Source organism: Betta splendens, chromosome 12 (genome assembly GCF_900634795.4).
Source record: "Betta splendens chromosome 12, fBetSpl5.4, whole genome shotgun sequence".
Taxonomy (NCBI): domain Eukaryota; kingdom Metazoa; phylum Chordata; class Actinopteri; order Anabantiformes; family Osphronemidae; genus Betta; species Betta splendens.
The window spans coordinates 9,300,025-9,320,317 of NC_040892.2; the positions used below are offsets into that span (position 1 = coordinate 9,300,025).

The 20,293-nt window shown below is 41.4% G+C and overlaps 1 protein-coding gene across 2 annotated transcripts in view; it reads left to right on the forward strand.

Annotated features, from left to right (window-relative positions):
• The window catches only part of erbin (erbb2 interacting protein), a 34,873-nt gene that overhangs the window by 2,526 nt on the left and 12,054 nt on the right, over positions 1–20,293 (forward strand). For both annotated transcript variants that reach the window (XM_029168120.3, XM_029168121.3), the window contains exons 2-9: positions 14,250–14,444; positions 14,676–14,793; positions 15,945–16,023; positions 16,167–16,256; positions 16,839–16,895; positions 18,770–18,833; positions 19,064–19,138; positions 19,593–19,737. In XM_029168120.3, the coding sequence (XP_029023953.1) occupies positions 14,259–14,444; positions 14,676–14,793; positions 15,945–16,023; positions 16,167–16,256; positions 16,839–16,895; positions 18,770–18,833; positions 19,064–19,138; positions 19,593–19,737 (814 nt within the window). In that variant the 5' untranslated portion in view covers positions 14,250–14,258. The remainder of the gene's footprint in view (positions 1–14,249; positions 14,445–14,675; positions 14,794–15,944; positions 16,024–16,166; positions 16,257–16,838; positions 16,896–18,769; positions 18,834–19,063; positions 19,139–19,592; positions 19,738–20,293) is intronic.

Here is a 20,293-nt window from a genome sequence, read left to right on the forward strand (position 1 = left end):
AACTGTTCTACACCGGTCCAGTTGCATCAGGCTAATATTATCTTCAGCTGTCTTTCTAAATAAGCCCCATGATAATGTAACAGATGCTAAGTAAAGATCCAACTAAACAGAAATTAAAGGATTAGTCATGACCATCATAGCTAGTGAGGGTTAAACATGTGGAAGGTCGTAAATGGAGAAGGCACAGTGGGGTTTTATATGTTTCTATTCAGTGGATGCACCTGTCACATATTCAGGTGTGTAGTAGATTTGTTGTTGACATCTTATCAGTCTTTTCACATGCACTTATCTTTAGCATCCGGATTGTGGTGAGCACAAGTGTCCGGTTCCTAACAGCCTCAGTGTTTGTAATTTCCCCTTCATATATAGCCATGTTTTTTCTAAAAGTCCCATGCTGCTCTATTTACACACATTCCAGTTTAGCTAGAGATAAGGTAAACATAGACTTGGGTTTTAGTGTTTGAACTTATGCAACTACTTTGTTTAAGCTATTGGCAAGATGCAGCATTTTTGGATTTGCTCTGACTGGTTTATGGGAATACGGGTGTTTTGTGCGCTTTCTGTGAGCCTGCGAGCTTTTCCATGGCTCCGTGATCCTTCTGAATCCCTGAAGAGGCCAGTGATAAGACGGAGCGCTCTGCTGCCCAGTAGCACAATGGACGGTCTGATTGCCGGCAGTGACTGCACGCTGGACAAGTCAAGTGTGCTCATAGGATAAAGAAAGGTCATGGGATTTGTCAGCCACCTGATGAAGACCATTTGTGGGCAGACCATTGTTATTCCTGAGCTGTAAATGAGAGCAGTGTGCAGGTTCCTGGCGGATTGTATGCTTGTGCATGTGCCGACTGATAATCGCACCGGGTTCGTCAGCATGTGTTGAACTGTGCTTTTTCAGTGTCGCATAGTGGCATGTTTGTCTTGGGAGTAAATCACCATGGTAACAGAGTCAGCGCGGTTAGCTCGGTCTCTATTCGAACTGCGGATGTCCCAGGCTCATATTTATAATTTATGGCAATGTTTCAGCCCCATTTACTCACCCAGGCAATATAAAAGCTGACACACTTCTTCATAGCAAATTTAACTCTAAGAGAAATGTGTTTTGCTTGAAGATGCTTTAAGCTTAAGAGTTATAGTTTGGCAGGTAACTTTCACTTACAAATCTATTAATCGTCTGGATCTATAGATTTGTTTTACTCGGTGTGGTGTCTGTTGGTTATTAGAGCTGCTTTACCAAACAACAGACCATGTACACGAGCAGTCTGTTGAATGTAGTGGAGGCTGTGTTTGTGTGGCTGTGTAAATTTGCATACCCTTTGACAGGCAGTTCAACATACATCTGTGCATTTCTCCCTAATGACTTATCTACTTCTGTGACCCACTTAGGGGAACATCTGCCTCTGCCTCATTCTGTCTTGTTGTCGATCAGCAGATATGTTCATAAAGCCAAATCCTTCACCAGTTTGATGTCTACTGGTTAAATAAGACTCCCCGTGTTGTGAGCAGCTTAAATCTTCCCAACATCGTACTTGTAAAGGCTGAAATAGCATCCTGGTATGAAAATGTGACATTTCTGGGGAGGAACTTGTGCAATGAAAAGATTTTGAAATGGTTTTGTTTACCAAATGGAAAAAAACAAAAGAAAGAAAACTTAAACCCCGTGTTTAACTTCTGTTACTACTTTACTTACATTACTATCGCTGCTGCATTTCATTGCGCTCTATCTTAGTAATTCATTGTCGTCGGCCAGTCTTCATATCAGAGCTTCACACTACAGTTTAGTGTCTGTAGTAACAGAGCTACTTTTAAATCATCTCTACTGAGAATAATTTTTGGACAGTGAGTGGGCTCAGTACTGCCACATTCATCCATATTTATGCTAATTTATATACAAATATGCTGCCAGGATATTTTTTTATATTCAGTGTTATAATGATGCATATTGTCAATAATGTGTACTACACTCTACTCCTTTTTATTATTCATATTCTGATTTTACTCCACCTTTTACTCCTTCTCTGTTGTGATTTTTAAATTCTATTATTTTTCTATTCTTCTGTTTTTCTACTGTACCTGCCCAGATGTTCAATTCCTCAGTGGTTTAATCTGGATGTGTTTGGCTGTGATGGGTTTTATGATTCTCAGCTGGAAGTGCATCAAAGAGAGCCAGTGTCGTGAGACTGGTAGCTCTGTATGGCGCTGTCAGATCCTCGGTTCCTTTTTGTCCCAATGTCCAGGTTCATTTTAGATGGACTGTCACCTTAATACATCATAGCCTACATCACCTCCAGTACCCATGACCACAACTGGCCCCTTTGAAGACACATCCGTACATAAATACAAGAATCCATGTTGGATGTGTTGTTCAAAGGAGAAGTTGGTTTGCCTTAATTACACAGTTTTTTTATCTCTTGCCTCCATGTCGTAATAAATAGCTTGACTGACCAACTGTGTGGGATGTGCTGCGGTTGACCACATGCTCTGACTGCCTCCAATTGTTGCCTGAGTCATGGCACCAACAGAGTGTTTTGGATGGAATGATGCTGTCTTAGTAAGGGATGACCTAATGTGTGTCAGAGTGCTTAATGGAAACCTCTGACTGTATGGCAGGATAATTGAAATGATGTAAAAGCTGGTTTGTGTGCACAGGCAAAGTGGCGGCTCTGGGACCACAAAGATCCGTGTTTGTCTTTCAATGACTGCAGTGAGCTGAGACCTGAACTGGTTGTGCTGGCGCAGGCAGGTCATCACCTTGTTCGTGACCCCGTTGCCATGGGACTGCTTCTGGTTTGGGTATTGACAGGTCGTGTTCGTGCCACCATCAAGTCATAATACGAACACACCTTTAAACTGCAGCGAGTGGCGGGTGTTTGCGTTTCCTCCGTGCATTGTGAGTGACGGTAGCCTGGAAAGAAGCCATTAGATTTTAGTTTAGTGTTCTGCAGAATCTGAGAGGGACTCGCTGGGATAAACAAGGAGCAGGCAACCAGCCGTTATAACGAAAGCGTGCTCATTTAGAGGTAATCAAAGGTGATGACAACTTCACCATAGCAAGGAAATAAACAAGCAACTGTAAGCCTTGAAACAGCCAAATTATTAGGCTGCCATAAAATACATTTGATATTTGCAAGAAGGTGAATAGTGGAAACAAAGAGTCGGAAGAGATATTATATGATGTTATTATTTAGAGCTTTTAATTTGGGTTTGGGCTTTTCATGAGATCTGTTTGAGTTCTTGTACACATTGCACAGCACTTCCTCATTTAGCTGATCTTTGGCTAGTTCAGGTACGTTCCTTCATATAGATGCTTTTGGTTTCATATTATTGCCTCTGAATGAAAGGCAGCACTAGACAAGGCTGAAATAGGCCTCCCCTCCCCCGCCGCCCGCACCCCCAGTTTGGAAATCGACACTTCTTTTTCCTTTTATTCCTGTGTGTCAGTGGGAACTTTTTGTTTGGTAAAATTCAGAATCCCAAATAGACGAGATGAGGGTAAAGCCACCCAGGAGGAAATGGAGCAGAAACTAATGAGCGTCAGCGCAGCCCACTGGGTTTGCTGGCTGCGAGAGCCGAACAAGTCAAAAATTCTCCTTCTCCTCCATTGCTGCTGCTTCTCTCTTTAGCTTTGTGTGCTCCATGGATGTCCCTGTCTTTAACTGCTTCAGATCAGCTTCTAAGGCTACAGCTTTCTCAGACATGCACAGACAGTACTTTGATGTTGTGCTCTGAGATGTAAGATCACTTTTCATTTAAGCGCTTGACTCTTGATCAGGTTTCTCTTTTATAGATTCTATTATGTCTCTACTTCTTCTCATTTCAGTTGAACCTGTTTGCGTAGGTACCATTGTACTTGAGCTCATTTTAGATCTAATAAAGTCCAACTCCAACAGGATGATTTACCTCTAAGTTATATTTGCTGACTATTTTCTTTTTATGAGGCAAACTGAATTTGCAGCAGTACCAACCCCCCAACCAGCATAATGTAACTTGATGAGATAAAATGAGGTTCTCCTGACCTAAATTTGATTGCTAATTAACATGCACCATGGAACGTGTACTTTACAACATAATCTAATCCCATTATTCAGTTTGGATTTCTGTCACACATTTCGCAAGGAGTTTTGTAAAAATAAAGACCATTGCAGATATCATAGCCATGGAGGCTACAATATAATTTGGTGTGCTGTTTCTGAGGCATGGCCTTTCATTTCTAAATGCCTTGAACAGGTCATCAGTTGGTAAACTGGTTTGCAACGGTTTGCTTTTCTATTATCTGCAATTGCTTGACTACTAAACGACAAGGTATGGCATCGCTGTGCCTTCGTGAAATGTTAGTTTTCCCCAACAATTGTTTTGGAATCATGAACTGCCAAACGCACACACAACAGCAACGCATTTTATTTGGCCTGTCAACTAAATTATTGATGTACAGTTATTTGCTATCTTGCCAATCAGACCTGAGAGTTCGCTTTTTTTGGCGGTAGGTGAGCGGTAAAACATGAAGCTGCTCCTTTTAGATTTTTTTCTTCTTACAAGCCATAAAATCTTTCAAACTCAGACACAACTAATAGTGAACCGTGCTACACTCACTCAGGTAGTTTGTCAAACTTCGGTCCAACTTTAACATGAAACAACAAGAGCACCCAACCCTTCACCTGGAGGCCAAGAGACATGATCCACCTGCCAAACTAGCTCTGTGCGTAATGCCTATCCTGCTTTATCCTGAAAAAATTGCTCCTTTAAGAAATAGTTTTGGCCTGCGTTCAAAATATAAATACACTTTTCACAGCAGGACGCACATCCCTGATACTTGTGGTGTTTTGTCAACACACAGCAGCAAAGGGCAGGATATTATTTGTGCTCATAAAATGTGAGATTAGAGGCATGACGACTACATTAGCACAGCCTTTGAGGTGTTGGAATTGTGGCTTCCATGGGTACAAACAGTCTGTGCCGTCAAACCAAAAGCACCTCCTTCAGCTGTTCCAGTATATTTATAGCAATAAAAGATCACTGTTGATCTTTGATTATTTCATTTAATGATTTGTTTTTCAGAGACATACCACATGCTACATGTCTATAGACTGCAAAACGCGTTGGCCTCAGGGATAATGCAGGCCTTGTGACCCAAATAATAAGACCAGATGACGAGACATGTCATGTTAACCCGCTGTTAATTGAAATAGCTGTTTAGCTTTGGTGACAGGACCAGCTTAACCATTAATACAGAAGGATTTGACTTTGCCACATTGGCTTGTTTGACTAATTGGGGTTCATGGTCTTTTTGCTTGTCCTAAACAAAAGGAATCATAGCAGTGTTTGATAGATTTGTTGACTATTTTTTTTAAGTTTCCCATATAGTAATATATATAATATTTTATGTAATCTTTTCATTTATACCAAGAACTCTAAGCTGTAGAGCCAATTTTCTCAATTTTGCACCTAAATGAGTGATGTGTAAACAAACACTGAATACTGAGATGTCTTGTTGTGGGAGAATTTATTAACTTGATTTCAATAATGATGAGTGAATAGTCGAATAGATTTATCAGATTTAACTGAATTCAGAAGATCTAAATGCGGAACTCAACAATGCTTATCATGTTCAGTTTAATTCAACTAAATTATTGAAAAACACCTCTTAACAAATATGATCCATTTGTATATTCTACCGTGGAAAAACAAGGAAAATGTGGCAGTTGTCTGCATGGATACACGTCTCTGACCTCAATGTGTCTGACCTGGTTGTTGAGACTTGGCAAACTGCATCTCGCTCCTTCTTCTCTTTCTCGCTCACGAGGACAAACACACAAACAGACAAGGATGTGTATCCGATACCTAGTCCTGTCTCTGATTCCTGCAAAGCATCATCTTTCAATCGGGGAGAAAGGTTGATAAGGATATCTTTTACCATCTAAGATGATTTCTCTCTCTTTATTCAGGGTAAATTGAATAGCAAGTACCACACAAACCGAAATGATGAGCCTGGCTTGGTAGTTTGCCTCGTGCTCTTTCCATTCTTGGCCATCTGCAGTAGTAGCCTAGATTGCGAGTAGATGGCCCTCCAGGTTCTTCTCAGCCCTGTGATTTGGAAAGTACACCAGTATCTTGAACTCACTGTGGATGTGTGTATAGTGTACTTGCTTCACTCTGAACACTGATCAGCTGCTTCTGTTCACAAAAACTCTGGCACTGAGGAGGAGATCGCATTTATTGCTGCTGGGTTGAACTTGGAATAGAATAAATGCTTGCAACTGAACACTAAATATCAGAAACAGGGAACCCTAATACTTTGGGCGTACTACTATATCTTATTATTTGATGTTGTGGACACAGACAGCTGGATGTTGTTTATTTGTGTTGTCCCATCATTTGCACAGTAGTAAACTGCAACAGGAAGCCATTCCATTGTTCTTGTAGGTTCTGAGTAGGTGTTATTAGCAGCTGCTGTGGGTTATAATTAGTATTGTCTATTGTCTGCATTAGGATCACTGTTGATTTGGCTGCTGAGGGGGAGTAGGAACTTTATTTGATTCAATTGATCTAAATAATGTTGTTATCCTGTTGTGACCATTGATTTGGCGAAGACTGTCTTCACATCTACTCTACTTCACGTCTACTCATTAACTCAGTTACAGTTGGCTTTTCCCAGCAGTGTGTTCCCGTTACCACAACAAGGAACCTGGTTTACATTAAAATGGGGGATTTAAGAAACCTGACTTCCTCATAGTTTTCTCACACTAATGTGTGCCTTAGCAAGTTACTAATGAGCCTTTTTATACAAGTTTGCATGACAAAAATAATACAAAATATTTTGTACTTCTTTATAAGACGTATAAAATATGTTTACTGCTTGGACAGAACCTGAATTATGAAAAATAGACTGTGATGCAGAAACACCACAGTTACTGCAACATTGTTAAGAACTTGAGTCATTGTTCACGTCTCCTCTGCAGTAACGAATCCCCTAGGCTCATACTTAACAGAATCTCATATTTAATTAACAACTTACCGGCAGAGGGAATGTTTGAGCACGCTTCTATTTATAACCAACAGGGTTTGCTTCTGCTTTGCCCTGGTTTGGACTTAATGAGGAAGAAACCGCTCTCCCCCAAAAAATAACACTTTTATTCCCGTCCTCCGAGCAGCTCCAAACCCGTTTGTACTGAATTTTAGAAGCTTGAGTTCAGTTATAGGGATATGCTTCAAGCTTTGTACTGTGTCAAAATGCTTAGCGGCTCCTGGGTCAACACATTTGACTAATAAATATACAACTTTCTGTGGGTTTGTATTACCCTTAGTCCTTTTTAGAAACTTGGAATATTGCTGGAAGTGAAATGTGAAAAAGAAGGAACTAAACAGTGTGCAGGGAAAAGAGAGAGGAGCATGATAACACTGCTAGTTTGTGTTGATGAACAAGGCCTTTCTGTTCACAATAGGAATCATTAAATTGTCCCTGCCTGAAGTGTGTTTCACAATGCTGCATGGCCTCAATCACTCAGGCATTAACTGTGATCATAATCTGCAGTTACATGTACAGCAGTTTATGTTTTTCTGCACTACACCTGATTTACTGAACTCTTAAAGCTATTGTCTGAAAGCGTAGTGCTTAAAGTGGACGTGTTTCGACATCCGTTGCAACGCTGAAGTTGAGACTATACGTCAAGGTTGTGGTTAAGTTGTCTCACAGGATAACCTGTCGCTGCACATCTCAGCAGAATTGTCATCATCCTCATGTAGCCAGGAAGTGGCTTTCAGAGACACAACAAGGTCGATCAGATCAGCTTTAATACATTTTTTAATTCTTAAATAAGTACAGTCTGGTTATACTGTACAGATGTGTGGAAATGTTTATCTACATGATTTCTGGATTTTCTGATTTCAGTATTTAATGAAAAGCAGTAAAGACTGTTGCCATCTTGCAAGGTAGACCAATCATGTGGTAGAGAGGACGTAGCCTATGAAAACAGTCATCTTCTCAGTTTGTCACTCTCTAAAAGGCTCCAAGACATCTCCACAGTCTGACAGTGTGAGGGCTGGAACAAATGTGCTGGAAATAAGACGGCATTAAATTGCCTCAGGCTCATCCGTGTCTAAAGAAAGAATGTGGAATTTATTCATTAGGGTACTTATGATAGTCATCTCAAAAGGAATTAAAATTAAGACTCTGGATTCAGAATATTTGGAATCCCCTGCACTGAGCCAGAGTCAGTAAGGAAGAACAGATTGTAGCCCATTATAACTAAGCTGGCTCTGATGGCTAAACCAAGGTTGTGTTGGAATGAGTGCAAGCTCCATTACACGCGACAAGGTCATTATCATCCAATTATAGCATAGCTGACAGTCTCTGCAAGTTTTTTTTTTTTGATAACCTATAGAAGGTGAGCCCAGACTTTAATGGAAAGCCAAGATAGATAAGATAAGATACCCAAGGCCCAACCTTTATTTAAGGATACTATGGAGTGTTGGTACCACCCAAGACACAACTAAGGTGTGTTGGAGCATTGTTCACACATTTGTGAGACAAACATGAAACCATGTTTGTTCCGGTGGAAGCATTAGCATTGAATACAAACAGTATAGTTGATGAGCAGGCTTGACTTTGTGGCTGGGACCTGTGTTATGTGGGGAGACTGCTTCTTTAAGAAATTATGTAATATGTCTGAAGCTGTGCTGTTTGTTTTTCATTGATAAATGTTCAATTACAGCAGGATTATGTTCAATACATATTAGGCAGAATATGCAACCCGTCATTGTCTTGCATTTTACAAAACCTTATTTAGACATTCTTATATAGTGAGAACAAGGACGTGTTCAATTTGATGGACGCTCGGCTGAGTCCAGTCTGTCAGAGGAAAATTGGGAGGATGCTGTAAAAGGCACATTGTTATTGTCACAGATCGGATTACCTGCCCTCGTTTTGCCTCACATTCAAAGACAACAATCCTGGGTTTTGTTGTCTAGAGTCACGCAAAACCACTGAGACCTAGAAACGCTGGTGAGAACCAAAACCAGAGGGAAAGCAAAACTGGAACTTCAGGTTCCACCGAGCTGCAAACCTCGGTTACAGATACTGAAGAACAGTATCGGGCTTCTTTTCTACCCATTTCTGCTGCAATTCCAGCCATTGTTTCCTGTTGCTTAGTTTTTGAATTCATGAATTGCTTCCTGTGTTTAGTTACCAAGCGGGACTATGGGGAAAACAACAGCATGTTGATTGCCAGTAAAACAAGAGCGAAGGCATAGACGTGTGTCTAAGCGGAACCTGGGAATATTAGGTTTGGCGAATATGCACCACGGCTCAGGATCTCGCAGTAGTTTTGTTCTTTTAACTCAATATCTTTATGCATTATTGAAAAGCTGCAGTTCTCCCGGTGTGCCTTCTGGAGTTGAATGTGGTTGTTGAGGTTTAGTGAGGTAAGAATGTGCGAGGCCCTTGTTGCACTCTAGCATTTCTGCATCCGCCTTTTGCATCTTTTAATTAGAATAGCACTGGTCTGAGTTTAGTTTGAGAACCTGTCACATCTTAGAGCAGTCCCGTTTGATTTCTCTTTCTAAAGCTTGTTGTGTAGTGCTCTGGTTTTCCGCCCTGCACAGAGGAAGTGACTTTTTTTCTTTCCTCTTCCTTCACAGACGGAGACACTCGAAGCAATTTCCACAGGCTATAATGTGTTCCCCCCCCCTGCATTGTTTTCATTTATATAATCTCTAATTTTAAATTTCAGATACGGCCCAGCAATCCCATAACAGTCCACTGCAATCTGGATCAAAAGCCCTTTTCACAAGGCGAGAGCTAGCTAGCGCTAATCACATTCTGCCATATCAACCAGGCTACTGCTTTTTGCTATAAATAACACAAGCTGCTCACTACTGTTGAAACGAGCGCTTGCGTTTCCGCTTAACCCCCGACACAGAAGCAAATGCGTTTTATGTGTGACTGGTTCATCATTTTGTCCAGGGCCAGTGAGGTAGATAGAGGAGTCATTTGCACACTTGAAATCAATAGCTGCTATATCTCATTAACGGGTTTTCAGAACATCAACTAACTTATTTAAAATACCCAATGGTAGCAATTACAGCTTTAGAGCTCCTCAGCTAGCTTCTTGTGTCATTCCTCTAAGCTTTGTCTGGGCCAATCAAGGAAAGACATGCAGATAGGCAAACTCGTACACCAGTGTACGCTGGAGGTTTTCTTCAGGCATCATTTATGTATTTGTCCATCCCTGCACCAGCACGATGCTTAGGGATAGTAGGGATGTCATCAGCGTGGTGTTGAGCAGTGCCTGGTATTTGCCAGACAGAGCTTGGAGCTCTTCCCAGAGAGCTCCATTTTTGTCTCATCACATCGTTTCCCTCTGTCCTGTTTTGTGTTGTTTTGTGTGGTCTCCCTAACCAAGGCCTTTCTTTGCACAGTTGCTTCAGACTTCTTTTAATTAGAATTATGTAGAAAACCAACCTCCTGCACACACCTAATGCACGTTAGGTTTGCACAAGACCCACAACTACTCCTTTCGCTGTTAACTCATATCACTCTCAGATTTCCCTGAAGTAGCTGGGTTTTTGCCCTGACATGCAGCATGAATGGTGGGTAAACACACATGCTTCTTCGCAAACAATTTACACACAGCTGTCTTCGGGTGGACAGTACTTTAGTAAGAGTAGAATTTGAATTGAGCTTTGAAAATTGGGAATATTAGACATAATATGCATCCAAGACATTCTGCTGGTTAAGTTAGAAGTCGGCCTTTCTGAACACTATAGAGGGACTCTATGACCTTTGGGAAACACTCAGACATCTCAAGCGTGAAAAGGAAGTCTAATTATCACAGTTTATATGCAGTGACAATTGTCCTACTTTGGCCTCTTTTACCTGGCTCTCTGTCCAGCCCAGTACACAATTTTCAGCATAAGCAATCTCCCATGTGTGTTTTGTGTATGACTTTGTGGGTTGGTGCAGACTCTGCCATTCATCACAGTCTCTATAGCAACACTACTTACCCAGGAGGCACTTAAGTTACACAGGAGAGGGGTTGTGACAGGGAAGTGGTTTCCCAACTCTAAGTGCATGAATAAAGTGGGGATCTGTGACTGGCCCATCCTCTAGACCGTTTCATTCAATGCTGCACAGAGGACACCACAAGGATCATTGTCAAGCTGCAGAGTCACAGGTTACCAAAGTTTGAACGTTTGCTTAAATACAGCTAGTGTTTTCATTTTTATCTGCGATCAGGCTGAGGTTTCAGTAGTAAATATGCTGCTTAAAAAAGTAGGCTAGTAGAGAAAAGCCCAGCTGAGGGGGTGACATGTCTGGAATCCCTAATGCATGTCTTCAAAGTTTCCTAGTCCAAAAGGCAAAAGCTCTTGATGGACTAAAGCTGGGTCAGTATAAGCAGCCATCGTTCAATAACATGTAGGTCAGTGGATAAGCCTGTATAGGCAGTGCGGTTCTCATTAGTCTGCTGCCTTCCAGATTACTCTCCAGGGGCTTCAGGCAGCCAGACAGTCAGCCTAGCACTGTGGAGTTGGTGCAGCCCTTTACTCTCTCTCTGTACTTTCCATATGGGGAAAACCTGCTTAGAAAAGAAACGATGGAAAACAGCTCATCAATGGCACAAAAGAGAAGGACACCTAATCAATAATTCAATTTTTAGTTTCTTCAGTTACGCAGCAGTGGATTTATCAGCTGGTTTATTAACTGACCGGACATTGAACTTCCTAAGTAATCTGCATTGGCTGATGTCTGCATCATCTGGCTGGTAAATATAAAAATTATGTCCCCAGAAACATCTACCAATGCTGGGAATGTTTGACGAGCATATGTTACTAAGAAACTGCAATGGCCAAATGGGAAATAACCTGTCAGTGTAGCTATGCAAGTAGCTTAGTTGGCACAGAGCAGTGAGTGATATTAGCGCATCTGAAAATACATTGGTTGTATTTCAGACAGGTGAGAAAGTCCAGGTGAGCTGAGATTTAACTAATTAATGAGCATGAACATGCAATGAAACCAAACGGAAAGTCAGTGAATATTGTTTAACAAAATACCTCAATGATGAACGTTACGACTCAGGTCCCGGTTTGTTATTGTTTCTTTACCGGGTAAATGAATGATTTAGTAGTAATACTATCAACATTGCTTCCCCTTGTTAATATTGTTTGTGTTAAATGGCTGTGGTCTCAAAATAGAAAGTACAGATGTTACAAGGTCTAGGTTCCTGTAGTCTCACTTATTGTATTAACTGTGTTGTTAAATACACATTTGCTTTAGCGTTACACGTTCATTTAGAATAAAGAGCCAACAGTATAACCTGTCTGGGTCATCAGGTGCACCAACAGCCACAGCTTTCGCCTTTGGGTTGCTCCTATTGCTGTTCTAGGAGTCGCTCATACTATATACATCTCTCCCCACAACGTTCCTCAGGACAATGTCTGCTTCTGCTCCCTAATTGCTTTTGCTTGCACAACATCCACAACTGCTCCTTTCTCCGTTAACCCGTAGCACTCTCCCCCTTCTTCCATTCCACCCTGTCCTCCCACTCTGCATAGCATGCGTCATCCATACGCTCAGTGCTCATTACTCAGGCTGAATGGAGCCAAGCCCTCTGTCAACCCCTCTGGTGATACGCCAGATTACTCCAAGTATTTATACATGAGCTGCCTGCTGCTATTGCCGAGAGTGCGTGGGATGCTGAAAGACCCTTGCTTGTGCAGATTGTTTCTGAATGTTGGCGTTCGCATACATTCATCCATTTTTAATGAGTTGGAGAGGTGGATGGCTGACCGGTGCTGACCGGTACTGACCAGTACTCTTTCGAGCAACCATTGAACCAATTTGAAGGTTCTTTTAGGAACCCTTCTTTCAATAAGGGACACAGTGTGAACGTATTAGGAGTACAGGTCAAAGTGTATAGATTGGATAAAGAGGGTTATGTATGAATGACTAAGTTTCACCCACGTTATGTGTGTATTGACACATGCTCACACCCACACATAGTCTGCACTGATAGTGTGGGTCAAGGGTGCCAATTTTACTACTTTGTTGCGACTGAGTGAAAAGCTCAGATTATGCATTAAGATCAAAGTGAGGAGGAGGAAGAGGTTAATTGTCTAAATGCCCCGAACAGGGAGGTTCTTTTGACCAGCACACACATCACAGTCTGTACTCTATGTGCTGAAATCTTTGTGTTGACCTGAAATATAACTTGCTGTCGCAAGTTGAGGGCATGATTACAGCCCCCCCCCAACACTCTTTAAGCTCTTTCCAACCAGATTGGAAAGCTTTTCTAGTTCTTATGTCTTTATTTTGCCGGAAAGTTGAGGACAAGGATTTCAAAAATAATGGCTGCATCACGGCCTACTTCTTTTTTTTTTTTTTTTTTTTAACTATTTTATACTTTAACCCATTTTATTTATGTATATTTATTAATTCATCCCTGTTGGTTAAACGAGACTTTCTGTATGTTTATTTCATGCCATCAGGCTTCTTCGAGATGTTCTGTCTGTTCACTGGTGAAGTACATTTTGTGTCTTCTGTATTTTGATCAGTTGTGATGAAAATTAATTTCCCGAACGATGACTCATTGTCAGCGATCAGCTGCAATTTGTATGCAAATGTGAGACCACTCCAACAGTGCAATACTTGAAGTGAAATATTGAGATTGTGTGATTCAGCCGTGGGCTGGCAACTGAGAAGCTATTACAAATCTACTTATTCTCAATGGGAACCTGAACCCATGACCATTTATGACAGCGTTGCAAACGTAACAACCCTCCATAAAGTGACTAGTTGCATGTGGTATTGTTGTAGCAGAAGCTGAGGGTTTGGCTCACACCAGAGATGGTTATGACTGTTGAATCACATCCGCTTTCTGAATTTCTGTGATGTGAAGTGCTGTTGTGTGTGTCACAGAACCTATCTGACCTGAAAGGACCTTCCTGCTCGGTCATGGTTGGCAGCAGGCTAATTAAACACAATACATCAGCTTTCTGTGTTTTGGTTCTTAATGCAGTTGACACAGCTTAATGTCTGGTCATCATCATCTAGAATGACTCAGTAGAGGCATTTATTCACATTGAGTCAGGGACTTCTGCTTCATCAGAACGTGAGTCGCTTTCGACCACGTGCTTTCGGACACCGCTGACAGTGGTCTGTCAAAAACAACACATGCGCTCTGTATCTAGACTCTAATCACACGGTAATGGATCGATCAGTGTATTCACATACTTATCTCAGTTTTTATTTTCCCTTCCAGTGCCTGAGGATGTCCAAGCGGAGTTTATTTGTTCGCCTGGTGCCGTGCCGCTGCTTGCGGGGTGAGGAGGAGATAGTAACATCGCTGGACTACTCCCACTGCAGCCTGGAGACTGTTCCTAAGGAGATCTTTAGCTTTGAGAAGACCCTGCAGGAACTCTACCTCGATGCCAACCAGATTGAGGAACTGCCCAAAGTAATGCACACACTGATGTATAGGAACATTGCCTATACACACTAGAGCAATCACCTAGACAATTTAACTACATGTAGTGTCTGTGCTCTATTACTCAATGTACAAAGTCTACCTCAATTGTTTTATTTAGAGTCTTGAAGTGGAGGCAAACATCTCATCTATGCAATAACATACTGTACATTCTTACGCACTCAGCACATTCAAACTATGTTTTTTCTTTCTCTCCTCCAGCAACTGTTTAACTGCCAGTTACTCCATCGACTGAGCATGCCAGATAATGACCTAACAGTGTTGCCTGCAACGATCGCAAACCTCATCAATCTCAGGGAGCTTGATGTCAGCAAAAACAGTAAGCCGACCGCAAGGTGTTTCTGCTGGGTTCTGAAATGTCACTTGGGTTAAGAGGTCCTAGTGAGTGACAGGTAAAATGCGTCATGTAAATCTGGATCTGAAATCGTGGACATTAATCATTGCCACTGGTTAGGTAGAAATTTGTAACTGTCCTACTTCAGTCTAGGTACTCATAACAATATCATTGAGCAACAGGAAGTGAAACTGCCAGGAAAGAGCTGAGTTCACCCCAATTACATTGCTTCAGAGAAATTAAATGTTTCATTTACCACATCTGAGCTGCATGACTCAAAGCCCTGATGTAATGGATTAAGGACGTGGACAAGCCCACACCTGCAATATGCTCCGTGTCTCTGTAACGTAAGAGCAGCTCTGTACAAGTCGGTACAAAGTGCACACCTCTGTGTTTAAAAGAGTAGGAAGTGACAACTTGTCAATGTGTGACATTTACCCATTTGATGTTGAACATTCTCACTGTTATGATTATATGGTAATGAATTGGTTCTAGAGGTCTTTTGCAGATGTGATGAAAGCACACGTAGGACAAAAATACAGGAAATTGGGGCTTCACAGGTGCGATGTTTCGGTGTGTTGCGCGGATGGAGAGTGTTGTCACGTGTTCCATTGGAACAGGGCTGCATGTGCTGTGTTGACATTAAAAGTGGCTTATCCTTCATGAAGCACTCAGTAGTAAGTGTTGCAGAAACAAGACAAAGTAGATGGAAACAAACCCTCGGGTCACGTCCCGTTTCCCACAGACCGTGGATGTTTAATGACGAGTCGCTGGCTTTCACTCAGTGGTCTTTTTTTTTTTTTTTTTTTCTTCCGTCTTCCTGTCTTTCTCTTTTATTATGTCACCTTGTGCCCTCGTCTTTGCTTGTATAAAGAGGAAAGGCGCTGAGCCATGAGCGCATTCAGACGGGCCCTTCCTGCTTCGGCTCACAGTCCACCTGTGTTTAACATTCATAATGCTTCCTCTGCTAAACACAAGCAAGATGGTTTTCATTATCCTTCATCTTTTTAGCTTTTGACAGGAGTAATTTGTTTAGTGTCAGGGCTAATAGGAAGCCTGAGATACTCCATGCACATATTGTGACTATAGTGTGTACTCATGTTTGTGAAACCTTGTATGTTTTTTTCTCTCGCTAGGTATTCAAGAGTTTCCTGAAAACATAAAGAATTGCAAAACCCTAGCGATCGTAGAAGCCAGCGTGAATCCCATATCAAAGTGAGTACAGCATAGCTGTGTAGTAGCTCTTCAGACACCATTTAAGCCGTTTTGTAGTTCGTCATCATACTGGAGCAGCCTTACAACTGACTATGGCTTTGTAAGTGATGTGATTCATGCATTGTGTGTGTTTGTGTTATCAGGCTCCCTGAAGGCTTCACCCAGCTTCTAAGTCTGACTCAGCTCTACCTGAATGATGCCTTCCTGGAGTTCCTACCAGCCAGCTTTGGGAGGTCAGTTTGCGCTGAGAGAAATGAACAGAAACACAACTTTGCTTGTATGCTGACACCTTACTGCTCGATTGTGTTTTCATTGTGTGGTTGAAAGGGTCTGAACCCTGACGTAGTTTCCTGTAGTGTCGAAAACATTCTGTAAAATCTTGGCCGAATATTAAAAAAAGCCTTTTAAAATATATGACTTGATGCTGTAAGTGCAGCCAGAGGTTTTCACTACAGCTGGGCCAGTATGTTTGATGTATCGATTATGCTAAGCTCATTTCATTCTGTCCCAAGTGTTTGATGCTTAGCTATTTGGACACAGAATTTTATTAGGGAATGTGTGGCTGCAACAGATGCGTCATATTCACACTGTGGTTTTCAGGATGACGCCGCAAAGTAGGTAATTTATTGGGGGATTCCATTTAATAATTTGCATATGAATGTTATTTATTTTTTCATCAGGCAGTACCAGCTTTTGGATTTTTTGGAATTCCTTTTGTGAAATGATTGTTCCCTTATCTATTCAGAACCCTTTGATTTAACAACAAATCAAAATAATAAATAGAGTCGATCTTAAATATTTTTTACTGCTTTCAGGTTGACTAAACTTCAAATATTGGAACTGAGGGAGAACCAATTAAAGATGCTGCCAAAGTAAGTGTTCCTTCCTTGACAGTTTCTAGGTATTACTTCGTGAATCACATAATCCAGTCGCACCATTGCGCCAGTCCACGCCTGGAGAATGTTGTTTCTTACTTCCTGGCCGTCTGTCCTTTCAGCACCTCTGCAGTGTCTCCTCCAACCTGCCTCGGTTTTTTCCCCTCCAGGTTCACTCCCAACACCTCCAACTGTAGTATTAAATTCCATGATGTTACATAAGAGCCCCTTTTAGTTGGCTGCCTGCTGTGACAGGTTTTATAATCCTCCGCAGAGACAGCGTTGAGGGTTATTTCACATTATGAAAAGGTTACCGAGCCTCTAGAAAATGAAATATCCCACAGTTACTTGAGAAAACTGCAGGTGTTTGTGTTGGGAACTTTTTTCATGCTTCACTGGCTTTATTTTTATTTAATGTCATTCCCAATATCTCAGCAAAAACTTTGTTTTCCTATTTGCCTTTCTAGTCCTTCCTCCTCTGTCTGGGTTTCCTTTTATTATTTCGTTCACTTAGCTTTTTCTTATTTCTGACTGAGCGGCAGGCAGGCGGGCGCATGAAGTGCAGTGCTGGAGCTCAGAGCGGATCCTTTCTTCTCACTGTGTTTATGTGACAGAGGCCAGACCTGTTAAAGGCTGGACCCCTGACAAAGAGAACGACTAATGATCGGTATGTTGCCAGAGCAACACGCAAGCATCTCAGAGATGTAAACAAATGTGCACGTGAACAAAGGGGCTGCAGAAGTCTATTCAGAGATTCCACATAGAAAGTGCGGTCCCTCTTTCCTGTCTCGTATTTAGACGCACATGAAGCACATGCATAAACCAAACGTTTTGAAAAAGGCTGCTGTGCTCATCAAAGCTTTGGATCATAAGCTGTAGTGGGGGTTTTTGCCACTGGTGAACTCATACTCTACACAAGCTAGCGCAGCTCATTCTTGCTCTCAGCCCATGTGGGGGTCTCTGGTGTTTTTGCCAACTTTGAGGTAAGAATGTGACAAAGCTGGATAAATCTCAAGTACATCCACATGATTAATGCTTTCATATTGCACCAAGTATTTAACTGTAACTGAAGGGTTTGGATTAAATCATATTCACGCTTTGCACGTTATTTCTGACATTCTTATTTTATGAGGAGCACCTGAAACATTCTCTGGTTGTGTCTAATGGATAGATGGATAGATTTATTGATTCACTCACAGGAAGCTGTTTGTAGCCCTTATGTTGATTAAAGCCGTATCACTGTTCTGCAGTCATTTCAGCTCTGTGCCAGTTAAACTCTTTCTATGTGTATTTAATGAGTAGCTCAGAAGAATGTCCTTCAATCAAGGACACTGAAAGAAGGGAAAGTGAAACGCTTGGACACTGTGTATTTTATCTACTCTTGCGGGTTTGAACATTGTGTGTTCAGAAGCAAGAACCAAGCCAATAGCTTCTGCTGGTGATGTATTACACCATAAGAAGCTGAATGGTCCCTGTTTTTATCTGCCTGTTTACTGGGTAGCAGTGAATATGAGCCTGTGACCTGAATGTGCAGCAAGTATTCTGGAGCAAGGCTTAGGGCTAGCATGCGTCACGTTTTCCATTATTTAAAGCATATTCCTGTCACGCCTGAGCTTTGAAAGGTAATAACTTGCAAAATCATTCGGTTAAAAAAAAAAACAAGCCTAGCATCTTTGCTTTCCAAATGAAAATTGAAAAAAATAATCTCAAAGGAAAAATGTGAGTTTCCTGTGACTTGCCTTTTAAAGGCCTGTGGATGTAATCCTGTCAAATGTTTAATATATAGCTGGTTAATGTTTTCGATTCAGGTCGTCATGTGTGAGTGATTTGGCTGGGGGTTCTCAAGCTCTGTCTGTCCCGTGTTTCCACAGGAGCATGCAGAAGCTCACACAGCTGGAGAGATTGGACCTGGGGAGTAATGAGTTTGCTGAAGTGGTGAGTTTCGGTCTGTCTGTGCCGTGGGGTTTCTACCGTTCTTGTCGTGACCTTAACCTCCCCCTCCCTTTTTTTTTTCTTCTTTTAATTTCGAAAAGTGACTTCTACTTTTAAGGCCACCGCCAGCTTGTAAATACTTGTTTTGATTGTGTCACATTTAGTTTCAGCCGGCTGTGTTTAGCATATTTCTTCCTGTCAGTTAAACATCTTTGTCCTCTCCACATTTTTAGCCTGAGGTGCTGGAGCAGCTGACTGGACTCAAAGAGCTGTGGATGGACGGGAACAAACTAACGTTTTTACCTGGGGTAAACTTTTACAGTCACTCTCGTTTTTAGTTTCTGTGTCCTGAAACCTGATCTTGAGATTGTTTCCCTTTTTATTATTCAAACAGCTTATCAGAATTTACTGAAATGTGCCAGTGTTTTTTCCATTCAGATGCCCGGCTTGATTTTTAACTGGGTCATAATTATAGCATTAGGGCTGCTGCCAATGTTTCAGCAGCATCCACTAATCACAGTCTGGCTTTTATAAGCAATGGCTTCTGTCAAGCCTATAAACTGTAACTGAGCACAGCAGTAGTTTGCCTTCTTTTATATAAGGCGTGAGTTCTCTGTTTTAATTAACGGCTAATGAAAACAACCTTGTGATAATGTGTCTGGTTGCTTTTACCTCACCCTTGAGGTGGCTCTGCTGCAGTGGCATGATTTCAGTGCATAATGTGAGTAAGTCTCTTTTTTTTTTTTTTTTCTTCCCGTCCAGATGCTAGGAATGCTGAAACAGCTGGTGTACCTGGATGTGTCCAAAAACACCCTGGAGATGGTGGATGAGCAAATATGTGGCTGTGAGAGTCTGCAGGACCTCCTGCTCTCCAACAATGCGCTCACACAGCTGCCTGGCTCCATTGGTGAGCATTACATCATGATGCTCATTAATAAGCACTTCAGCTCCTGTGTTTGTTTGTCCAGTCAGTCACACTGATACACTTAGTTTCAACATTATATTGTACTGCTTGTAAGACGCAACTAAACAAAAAGCCAGTTTTTATTTGCCAAGTTGACGTATCTGTTTAATTTGTATATAGTGCTTTGGTTAAATCATTTTGTGACACTAAAGGATTATAAATATTTATGTATATATTTATTTTTGTATTGTTGACTAGTTCATGGAAAAATAGGCATTGGTTGCAGGTCATTTAAACATAGATTTCATTTATATATAACTGACCAAAGTGTTTTTAATAACTCACTTCTTATTTTCCTCCGCTGGAAAAACTCATCAGAAATCATCAGAAATTAGGCTGGCTAATAAAATTATATGGAGTCATCATGGCATCCTGCCATGATGTCAGGGTTCATTATTGAACTAATCGTTGCATTGAAGACGGTTTGAGTTAATTCAGTTAACTACTGTAACTGATATCCTCTTTGTAGTGCAACAGCAATCGCTGATCAATAACTGCC